General features: G+C 32.0%; 1 protein-coding gene and 1 pseudogene across 1 annotated transcript; both read right to left on the bottom strand.

Annotated features, from left to right (window-relative positions):
- Nucleotides 1-826: 826 nt before the first annotated feature.
- LOC115993943 lies at nucleotides 827-3572 on the bottom strand (annotated as a pseudogene).
- Nucleotides 3573-7020: 3448 nt separating this feature from the next.
- On the bottom strand, nucleotides 7021-10270 carry LOC115993934. The gene is made up of 3 exons (XM_031117941.1): nucleotides 9440-10270; nucleotides 7544-8080; nucleotides 7021-7119 (listed from the first exon to the last, which is right to left on the bottom strand). The coding sequence occupies exons 1-3, from the start codon at nucleotides 10268-10270 to the stop codon at nucleotides 7021-7023; spliced, it is 1467 nt and encodes a 488-aa protein (XP_030973801.1).
- Nucleotides 10271-12103: the final 1833 nt, after the last annotated feature.

Here is a 12103-nt window from a genome sequence, read left to right as displayed (position 1 = left end):
CCTCCAACAAAGGAATATTGCCAATGGTGTGTTAAGTCTCACATTGAATAAGAAAGACAAGGAGTAGTTTTTTTTTTTTTTTTGGGAACACAAGAAAAAGTAGTTAATATAACATAATTGGATCCAAACTCATGGGCTTTAAGCCTTTTGGGTTAAGTTGTTTCTTTTATTAACTACTCAATGAGTTTTCTTAGGCATTCACAATTTCACATTGGGTATTGTATATGTCATATGTTAGCAATATTTAGCATCAGTGCCTCAAAACCCACCACTACCCGGTCTTGCAAAGTCTTGCAATTGCAAAAAAAATTGCAATTGTACTACAGTGCCATCCTATTTTTATGATGGCATTGTAGCAATTTGTATACATTTTTATATTGTTTTTTTCCCTAGCGATGGTGGGTGGGTATTTTTAATTATTTTTTTATGAAGAGGAAGAGAGAGAAAGAGTTGGTGAAATTAATATTTTTTAATTAATAGATGAGATAAATAAGAAATAAGATGTTGGGTGTATTGTAAAATGGTATGGTATAATTGAAGAATTAGTTTTTGAGATGATAAAATAGAATAGTTCGAAGATTCTAAATGTGAATGCTCTTTTATGGTGCTCTCCCCCAACAATATACTCTCTTTTCTCTCCCCAATGGTTGATATGCTTGACTACTAGCTCTTTTAGAAATGTACCAAACAGTTGAGCTACAAGTCACGAGACTTTTGACAAGTAATTGAATATAAAAAGTCTATTCTAATTTCTAATTGAATACAAAAAACCTATTTCTATTTTTCTTTTAATGAAATAATACAAGAAGTCCATTTGATGTTACAGTCAAGCTATTACTTCATACTTCAAGCAAGCCCTATATGTGACTTCCATTACATATGCTCTAGCCCTATATACAATGTCACAGCAGTCTCTTCCTCTTGCCTGGAAAGTAGTAAATATACAATAACCAACGTAAGAATAGTGTAATCCTTTTTTATTTATTATTATTTTATATATATATATATATATAAGATAAAAATTCTACTCTAACTTAATCTAAGTGTATATGTGTGTGAAACTTTTTCTTGGAAACTTGAACCCTGGCCCTGGCTCTTGCTTTCCACATTGGTGATGCTGCTGAAAACACTTTAATTTTAGGTATGGGATCAACAAAATGATTACTAGCAAATGAACAAGTTGGTAAACCATGAGGCCATGCTCTAACATACGTTGTAACAATTTGGTTTCCTTCTATATGCTCTATAGAATCAAAGAAAACAAGTGAGGAGCTTCACAAGGATTGTTGGAAGGACACCTAGTGTTGAACATGTAGAGTGGTGGCCTTGAATTTCTTTTCCATGGCCTAAATGTCTCAAGGGGTCTCCATTAAATGCTCCGAGGGATTATATTTTCATAAATATAAGCTGAGTAGCCCCATGAGATAGAGAGAGACCAATTGCTTTGCCTGTGATAGCATATGATTTGTTGAAGAAGGCAGAATTGGTCTATTTTCACAGCCTTCATGAGGCGGTTTATGGATTCAGAACGGTCCATGGAGGGGAAGATTGGATCTATGGTGTCAATGTGGTGTAGAGAGAGGAAAGGAGTCTGAGGGTGAGCTGATAGAAGACCTCAGATGTCATTGTGTAGATCAATCTGTAGTCAACATATATTTAGAGGGCTTAGTTTGTGATTAAATAATCTAAGAGACAATATCTTCTGTAATTTCCTATGTCTTTTCATGCTATTTAATCGTCATCAGCATTTTTCAACTAGAGTCATTTTAAGCAGAGTTCTACAATTTGCCTTAGAGTGCAACAAGGAAATTAGTAGAACTGGTTAACAGAATGTGCTTGGTGCATGCCTTATCAAAGAAAGAGCAAAAAGAATTTCACATGGTGCATAGGAAGAAAATGAAGCAATTTAATGTCTCATTTTAATTATATATATGAAAAAATTTTAACCCAATAAAAAGTTATTAAATGGTATAATCTTAACAAATAACTATACTAGATCTAATTTTAGTCTTTATATGGGTTCTATTATATGTGTTCCAATTCTTGTAATAAAAGTATAGTCTCAAAAAAATAAAAAAAATTTTCTTGAAAGCAAAACTGCCATGATTTTATTTTTTGGGTGAATGAACTGCCATGATTTTTGCTTCCAAAAAAAAAGTACTTTTGCAATACTACCGTACAAGAGCTATAGCAATAAAATAAAATAGCTTCCAGCCCCATGAAGATTTTTTGGGGGGGAAAAAAAAGGATGCCTATTAGAAAATAGAAAAAAGCTTTTAAGCACATAAAATTTTTAGTGGTTCCTAAAGTCTCATGATATCCATGAGATCTTGAATTTGAAATCTCTAGTTAACATCTTGGGGTCACTCTCATGAGATTTCTCCTTGTAATAACTTGGTGCATGTGGGACAAAAGGACTACATACACCCAAGAAATTAGTCAGATACTCGAAGAGGTTTAGACTTTGGACACCCTCATTTTTTTTAAAATAAAAAATAAAAAAGTAGAAATATAGAACTTTATTAGAAAGCTCAAAATTTATTATTCATACATTTAAAAATCTAAAGTTTCAAATCACCATGCATTATAATTTTTATAATTTTCAAACGTTAAAACTCTTTTTAGTTAAAGCACTTTATTGTAAAACTCTACAAGACTACAAAAAAGCTCTACGGTTAAAGCTATCCTATTTCTTCCTAGAGCAATAGCTGCAACACCACCAAATGGACACATATATAGTAAACAACTTAAGCTAAAGAAGTTGCAATTACCTGGTGAAACCCTTTGTCGTGAGTTAGAGCAATTCCTAAATCAGCCAAACATGAGTGTAACAAAAAATCACTAACAGACATGTATGGATATCTCTCTATACATCCGTCTAACTTTGTTGACAATGCTTCTGCTAGAGGGTAACTCAAATCATACCCGGCTCCCCCAAATGCCATATCAAATGAGAAATCAAAGTTGGACTTGACACTCTCTGAATTGGACCCAACATAGTAGGATTTAGTATGGTCATACTTTGCTAGTACCTCAACTAAACTATCAACCATAAGTACTGTATCATCATCTGCCATTACATACCATCTCACATCTTTGTCTCCTTGTCTAAATGTTTCCATTATTGTACGTACAATTCGGATTCAAACCGGTCTTGATATTTTTGGGAACACTTTCAATTTGGCGATATCTTCGTTGATACGAAAAGGAGGTGAAGTTGAAGGCCAAGGTTGGAACTCCTCCGTCGGAGGTCTATCTAGAAAGAGATATCCCCTTGTCACATTTGGTCTCCACCATGCTTCAATGTATGATTTTTTGTACTTCCATGTGTTCATGGAACCAACTATGCCAAAAACAATGTGACTAATATTGGTTTTAGTAGAATTGGTACTAATAATGGGGCTTGAGGTTGGCCATTTTTGATTTATGGTTGTTAAGAGGTCAGTAGGTTGGTAACTAGGAGGGTAAGACAAAAAAGTGTTAAACGAAAACAATACTAGGCCTGAAATAGCTAGAGACTTGCATAGAGTTCCAAGATATAAAAGGGTGAGATTTTGTTGAATGGTGCTCATGTTGGAAGAAATTGTAGAAGAAATTGTGAATGAGAAGGGTGGAATGTTGAAACATGGGAGAATTCAATTGAAAAATGTTTAAAGGGAAACAAATCTAGGAGCATGTCTTTCTATGAGGTTTTGGAATTAAAGAGTTTTAAAAGTTTTTTAACTTTTTGAGGCCATGATTCTTGTTTAAGCTTGCTAATACATTTGGGATTCAGATTTTCTAGATTTTCTAGGATACTCTACTAATAGATTTTCTTAAATCCTACTCACTCTTTTATAATTTAAGAGTCTAGATTCTGTCATGTCAACATTCCATTAACAATACTCTTATAATAATAAAATAAGAGTAATGCTACAACCACAAACTATTTTACAACATTTTTACAAAATGTTGATATGGCCAACTTCTTATTAGTTTTCATCTAAACCCACCATTAATATCATTTTTTCATTTACCAATAATTACTCACCACATCAGTAGTTTGTAAAATTTTTGTAAAATAGTTTGTATCTCTAGCATTATTTATAAAATAATGTTGCAAACAAAACAATTAAGAGTATTGTTAGTGGAATGCTGACATGACAGAATCTAAACCCTTAAATCATAAAAGTGTCCTTAGGATTTAAATAAATTTATTAGCAAAGTACCCTAGAAATTTTAGAGAATCTGAATCCTGATGTTGCTCTTTTTTAATACTTAGGATTCGTTTGGTTTGAAGGGTGGAAAAGTGGGAGGATAGAAAAGTAAGAGAATAGAAAAGATTTCAATTTCCCTTATTTTTGTTTGGTTGAGAGTGAAAAAGTGAAGGGATGGAAAAAGTGAATTTGTATAAATTTACTTATATATCCTATAAGGACACGTTTTGATCCACAACCCAAGAGATTTGGTCAATGGCCCAATAAGTCTAAACAATAGATTTGTTAGAGAGTGGGTTTGTTACTGAATGTTCAATGAGTTAAAATGTAGATCACAATAGGTTGGTTGGTATTGGAGGGGCTATGACAAACAAGTTGAAAAGAAAAATACCCCTCGGTCATGTTCGATGATGGTATGTTCTTATATATATTTCTTTTAGACTTATACAAATATTCAAGTTTTTGGTTACAGAATAGTTTTCTTTATTCTTTTTCCTAATCCCTTCTGTAATGGAATCCTTCCCCCTTTATACTCTCTTCTATTCTTTCATCTTAGCCATTCATGTGTAGATCAGATTGCTAATCTTCTTGATACTTGTCCCATCAGCATTTTCCTGAAATCTTTGTGGATAACTGTAAGGCTAGAAGTACCTGTTCAAGTATCATTTCCACATTAATGCGGCTAGTTGGTTAGGTGCAGAGCATTTAATGCGGTAGTAGCAGTTTCCCAGATATTTCTCAATTCTCTATTAATTCACCTCTCTCTGAAGTTTATCCTCCCAAGCATGGTTGCCCATTGCCCAGTACTTGATAAGTGGTCGAACTTTAGGCTTCCACTCTGTTGACCGAGGAAGTGTGGCTCCTCAAACAGCGTCACCTGTTTATTATGACCATACCTCTTCCTCGGCTCAATAATCTACTTGCCTTCACTAATACTTGTCTGTCATCGGGCTCTTCGACGTCCTCGGTTGTGGCCCACGGCTCAATATCCTTATTTGGGCCTTTCATCCCTACATACCCTTATTTAAAAATGATCTCCAATTGAAACAAAAAAGTGACAAACAACCAAAAAAATACAATCATCCAAATTTATTTTAAAAAAATCATGTCTAGAAAAAAAAAATCACATCTAAAAAAAAAAAAAACTGGAATGAGAACAAAAGAACAAGGTTGTCAAAATCAGGATCCTACATAGGATTGTGGGAGGTAAGTGGGATCGTAAAATCGTACAATCGAATTGTGGATCGTAAGATCCCACATTATTTGAGACAAAAACAAAAATACACATTGGTATGTTAAATAATCACATAAATTAAACATTCATTTAATAAAAAATAAAAAAATTGCATTAATTTGATGTAATTACCATATATCACTATATCAATTTGTAAGCATCATTTAAAGAGGCCAAAAGCCTTAAAATGTAACACTCTGAGATATTATTTTTTACTTGGGTTGAATTGACACTCTATCTCTCTATATTAGAATAACAAAACTTGGTTTATTGGAATGTTATTTTTCATTTAGGTCCAACTAAGTTTTCTGTCAGGTTAAAAAAGATTACAAGAAACCAAGATTGTTTGGGATTGTTAGAAAAGTACAAAACCTAACAGAAAACCTCACAGAAAAGTACAAAACACAATTAAGACTTTCCAATGCTTCTGGCAATAATTAATCTTGAATTTGAGGATATGCAATCTGCATAGAGTAACCAATAATTGTAATTTTGAAGATAATTAAGTAGAGATGCATAAAAAAGGATACGTTTTGTGGTGTCTATGTCTTCACTTTTCACACCCCCAAATGACTTTCCAAGGGATTTACTTTCTGCAGTAGTTGATGATGAATTGATTTAGAAATTTTGATTTGTGGATCTGGCCTAATTAAAATTAGTTTATCTTTCATATTATTTATTAAGTGAAGTGTCAAACTATCAATTACCAATATAGTAATAATAATCGAATACCTTTTTTTTTTGTTGATAATTTGATAGTTGACAGAGGATTTGAATCATGAGGTATCCATTAGAAACAACAAAAGGAACCAATTATTTTTTGCCTTTTTTTTTTTTTTTTAAGAATCAAGTTTGAAATCTTATTAAAATAAATAGCAGACATAATACAATTGATATCTAGAGGAACAACTTCCATCCAAACAATAAAATCACTAGCCTCTAAGGTTTTTTGGGCTAAAACATATGCAACACCATTGCTTTCATAATAAGTATGTGTTGGAAATACATGTGAATAAGTCCCACATTGAATAAAAATGACTAGAATGAAAAGTTAATATAACATAGTTGCACTTAAACTCATGGGTTTAAAGCCTTTTGGGTCAAGTAATGATTTTATATGTTATATTAACTACTCTCTAAGGTTTTCTCTCCCCTGACAAAGGAGTATTGCCAATGGTGTGCTAAGTCTCACATTGAATAAGAATGACAAGGAGTAGTTTTTTTTAGAAACACAAGAAGTAGTTAATATAACATAGCTGGACTCGGATCCAAACTTATGGGCTTTAAGCCATTTGGGTTAAGTTGTGTCTTCTATTAACTACTCAATGAGTTTTCTCAAGGTGTTCTCTCCCCCAACAATATACCCTTTTAAATTCTCTCCCCCAATGGTTGATATGCTTGACTACTGACTCTTTTAGGAGGGTACCAACCAATTGAGCTACAAGTCACGAGACTTTTGACAATTAATTGAATATAAAAAGTCTATTCTTATTTCTAATTGAATACAAAAAAAAAAAAAAAAAAAAAAAAATCTATTTCTATTCTTATTTTTTTTATGAAATAATACAAGAAGTCCATTTGATGTTATAGTCAAGCAATTACTTCATAGTTCATGCAAGCCCTATATGTGACTTCTGTTACATTTGCTCCAGCCCTATATACAATGTCACAGCAGTCTCTTCCTCCTGCCTGGAAAGTAGTAAATATACAATAACCAACATCAGAATAGTGTAATCCTTGACAAAGTATCCAATAATTAATAGAAATTAAAGTGGATGGAAGATCTACATCTATAAAATAATACCAATCAAAAGGAATTAGTGTTAATTATTATATAATAATTGTGACACCAATCACAATTATTACCACATTAATTTATATGACTTCTATAGTAAAGTTTTCTTCTTTTTTTTTTTTTTTTTTTTTTTTTTTGAGAATAATTCTATAGTAAAGTTGATTGCAGTAGTAGCATTATCTCAACATAATGACCAATTTAAACTTTTGATAAGATGGTAATTAATTTAATGTCATGTTAATGGATGCTTATATGAACATAAACATTTCTCAAATTAATAAGCTGGTATAGTAAAATTTAAAATGATAGCACACTCACCTCCAAGCGAGTTGATGCTGGTGAAAACACTTTAATTCTAGTTATGGGATCAGCAGAATGATTACCAATTGATGAACAAGCTGGTAAACCACGAGGAGATGTTCTAACATATGTCGTAACAATTTGGTCTCCTTCTATATGCTCTATAGAGTCAAAGAAAAACAAGTGAGGAGCTTCACAAGGATTATTGGAAGGCCACCTAGTGTTGAACATGTAGAATGATCGCCTTGAATTATGCCATGGCCTAAAAGTCTCAAGGGGTCTCCATAAAATGCTCCGAGGGATTATATTTTCATAAATATAAGCTGAGTAGCCCCATGAGATAGAGAGAGACCAGTTGCTTTGCCTGTGGTAGCATATTGTTTGTTGAAGAAGGCGGGATTGGTCTACTTTTGCGGCTTTCATGAGGCGGTTTATGGATTCAGAACGGTTCATGGAAGGGAAGATTGGGTCTATGGTATCAATGTGGTGGAGGGAGACAAAAGGAGTCTGAGGGTGAGCTGATAGAAGGCCTGAAATGTCATTGTATAGATCGATCTGTAGTTAAAACAAATATTTAGAGAGTTTAGTTTGTGATAAAAATTAATCCACAAGAAAATATCTTTGTAATTGCCAATTATTTCATGAAAAATTCTACAATATTTTTCAAGTAGAGGCATTTTTAGCAGATCTAGCTCTACAATTTGCATTAGAGTGCAACAAAGAAAATTGTAGAACTGTTTCAACAGTGTACTTGGTGCATGCATCGTCAAAGAAAGAGCAAAAAGAATAGGGAGAAAAGGAAGCATATTTTAATGTCTCATTTAACTTATTAATATATATTTTTTAATCAAACTTATTAATATTTTATACATAAATATGTGAGTGTGTGTACTATATGTGCATTAAGAAACATGCACTAGGGAAATCGTGACTTCAAAACCATGACTCAAAGTCATAATTTCCCATATTTTTCGAAACTGCATGTATTGTGTGCAAGTGTGTGTAATAGACACTCTCTTTGATTCTAAAAAATAAAAAAGACACTCCCTTAGGATAAAACTATTTTTTACATTCTTTTAGAAAAAAATTGAAATTTAGAACTTATATATATATATATATATATAATTTTTTTAAAAAAAATCAGTAATTTATTATTCATACATTATAAAACAAAAACTTCAAAATACCATTCACCGGAATTTGCTACAAGCTAAAACTTTTTTTAGTTAAAGCATTTTATCGCAAAAGCTCTACAAGACTACAACGAAAAGCTCTATGGTTTAAGCTATGCTTCCTGTCAGAACGTTAAGAGAAAGAGAGACCAAGCAAGCTGCTACTGAGAAGAACAGCAAGTCTCAAGTGAATTGCAAGTTAAAGACTAAAGAAAGGAGAACAGTGTTAAAGCTACAGTAGTTTTATCAACTAAGCCTATACATAGGAAGACTTATAAAGCATGTGATCCACACGTGCCTAGTTAATTGATTAGTTTGTTTTCCTTGCATCATTAGCATCAACTCGTGCAAATATTTATTTATTTTAGTATAAAAACTTACATTTTCTATTTTATATTCCCATTTTTCCAAAACATCATATTATCTATTAATATTTACACTACATTCATTAAAATATCATTTTTTTCTTAATTTTTTTAATTGTTTTTCTTTATTTACACATAACAACCATCATTCACTCTTTTACTTCATTTCTAGAATATGAGAAGAAAGAATAAAATTTGGGCTTAGTAGGCTAAATTGTGGTCTTTTTTCTATTATATAAGCACTGATGTGAGTGCTCTATTCCACTACTTTTGTTATATGTATATATAAATAGGGGGCACATTCAATGAAATCTGAGTTTTTTTTTATTCTTCCTACAACAACACCACCAAATGGACACAAAAGAAGTTGCAATTACCTGGTGAAACCCTTTGTCGTGAGTTAGAGCAACTCCTAAATCAGCTAAACATGAGCGTAACCAAAAATCCTCGCTACTAATGTATGAATATCTCTCTATACAATCGTCTAACTTTGTTGCCAATGCTTCTGCTAGAGGGTAACTCAAAGCATACCCTCCTCCACCAAATGCCATATCAAATGAGAAATCAAAGTTCGACTTGACACCCTCTGAATTGGACCCAATATAGTAGGGTTTAGTATGGTCATATTTTGCTAGTACCTCAACTAAATTATCTACCATAACTACAGTATCATCATCACCCTTTACATACCATCTCAAATCTTTGTCTCCTTGTCTAAGTGCTTCCATGATTGTACGTAAAAGTCTGACTTGAATCGGCCACAATATTTTTGGAAACACTTTCAATTTTGTGAGATCTTCGCTGACGCGAAAAGGAGGCGAAGTTGAAGGCCAAGGTTGAAACTCTTCAGTAGGAGGTCTATCTAGGAAAAGATATCCCCTCGTCACATTTGGTCTCCACCATGCTTCAATGTATGATTTTCTGTGCTTCCATGTTTTCATTGAACCACATATGCCAAAAAGAATGTGACTAATATTGGTTTTAGTAGAATTATTAGTACTAATAATGGGGATTGAGGTTGGCCATTTTTGATTTATGGTTGATAAGAGGTCTGAAGGTTGGTAATTAGGAGGGTTAAACAAGTAAGTGCAGAACAAAAACAAGGCTAGGACTAAAATAGCTTGAGACTTGCATAGAGTTCTAAGAGATAAAGGGGTAAGATTTTGTTGAATGGTGCTTCTCAAGTTGGAAGAAATTGAAGAAGACATTGTGAATGTGTGATGGGTGGAATGTTTGTTGAACCAACATGGGAGAGATTTAAATGAAGAATTTTTTTAAAGGAAACCAATCTGGACTAGAAGCATATCCTTTGTATTAAAACTTTGTAATTAATTAACACGTTTTAAATGTTCTATTAAATTTTTCAAGGCCGTGATTTTTGTTGCTAATACATGTCATGTTGCTCTTTTATTTTTCATTAAAGTGGTTTCCTTCTTAATAATAATAATAGTTGTAATTTATTATCATTAATGACTTTTTTTTTTGAGAAAATTATAAAGAACAATGCTAGAGATATAAACTATTTTACAAAAAATTTTACAAACTGTTGATGTGGTGAGTGATAATTGGTAAATGAAAATGTGATATTAATAATAGGCCTAGAATAAGAGGTTGGCCACATCAACATTTTGTAAAATCTTTCTAAAAAAAAATTGTAAAAATGTTGTAAAATAGTTTGTGGCTGTAGTATTACTCAATTATAAATGACTTTTTATCAATAATAAATGACTCTTTTAATTTTCTTTTAATATACAATAATCATCTTCTTCTCTTTTAAAAGATACACAATAATTATCTTAAAGTTCAATAAATTTTTTTTGAGAAAGAAAATCCAATAAATTAGATAGAATGAATCTCTATTAATATGATTTTATTAAAAATTATTCTTTTCCTTTTGTAATTATTATACTCATCAATAGTAACTACTTTCTTTTCCCTCTTACTTCTTTTTTTTTTTTTTTTTTCTAAATTTTAACGGATGGTTTTGAAATTTTACCGAACACCTTTAAAATTTCACCTCGCTTTAGAAATGTCATCGTGAATCGGTGAATGTTTGAAACAGAGTAATTTTGTGGGAAACTACATATGTGAAAGAGGGTTATGCATTACTTGAAAAGTAAAATATCAAAAATGTCATGGATTACATGAAAAGTGAGATATCAAGTACTTTAATTAAGGCATGCGCATATGATACATGTTCGGTTTTGAAGGGACTTATGCAGTGCAGGTAGGAAATTAGGATCCTATAAGAAGTCTTTGCATTTTTCATGCTATAGTTGCTAAGGCAGCCGTTACATTGTTAATGTTTTTTTTAATAGCCAAGAGTCTTATAACTCAATTGGTTGACATTATTTAGTGTGTTCATAATATTTAAGGTTCAAATTCTCTCCCCCCATTATAATTACCGAATAATACTAGTATCACAACAAAACCCACAACTTTTGTCACAACTTGTCAATGTAAAAAATTGTGAAGAAACCTATACATCCAGCATAGTTGGACCCAACTTATTATATAAGTATGAAATGTGCTTACTTTGATCATATCAAAATGTTATTTTATTAATCTACAAAGTAGTATAAAGTTTAACTTATTTGGAAAATCTTGCAAATGTCACATAACCTCTCTCTCTCTCTCTCTCTCTCATATGCACATGATAACAAGGTTTGACGCAGAAAAATGCTTGGGGCAAGAAAATATATTCTTTGTGGATGCATGTGAATAAGTTAATGTTTGACAATTAGCCTCTAAATAAAAATTTGTGCACATTATAAATTAAACTTTGACCTAAAGAGAGGGACCTTGGCCAATGAACATAATCAATATATCATGTGCGGCACAAACTCTTTCCCTCACCCAATCTCTCTTATTCAAAAACCTCACAGAAAAGAACAAAACACAGTTAAGACTTTCCAATGTTTATGGTAATAATCCTGAATTTGAGGATATGAGAATATGAGATGCATAAAATAAGTAATAATCGTGAATTGCAAAGATGCATAAATTAGTACTAATTAAACTCGGGCATGTTACCACTAAGG

This window comes from Quercus lobata, chromosome 1 (assembly GCF_001633185.2).
Source record: "Quercus lobata isolate SW786 chromosome 1, ValleyOak3.0 Primary Assembly, whole genome shotgun sequence".
Taxonomy (NCBI): domain Eukaryota; kingdom Viridiplantae; phylum Streptophyta; class Magnoliopsida; order Fagales; family Fagaceae; genus Quercus; species Quercus lobata.
This window is presented reverse-complemented; position numbering and strand designations above follow the sequence as displayed.

What these genes read in the sequence shown, in the direction of transcription:
- LOC115993934 (XM_031117941.1), bottom strand. Translation starts at nt 10,270, where the DNA reads ATGTCTTCTTCAATTTCTTCCAACTTGAGAAGCACCATTCAACAAAAT. An exon ending in ACGACAAAGGGTTTCACCAG is followed by an intron (nt 8,081 to 9,439) that starts GTAATTGCAACT and finishes TTTTAACTACAG; the next exon opens with ATCGATCTATACAATGACAT. An exon ending in CAGCATCAACTCGCTTGGAG is followed by an intron (nt 7,120 to 7,543) that starts GTGAGTGTGCTA and finishes ACTACTTTCCAG; the next exon opens with GCAGGAGGAAGAGACTGCTG.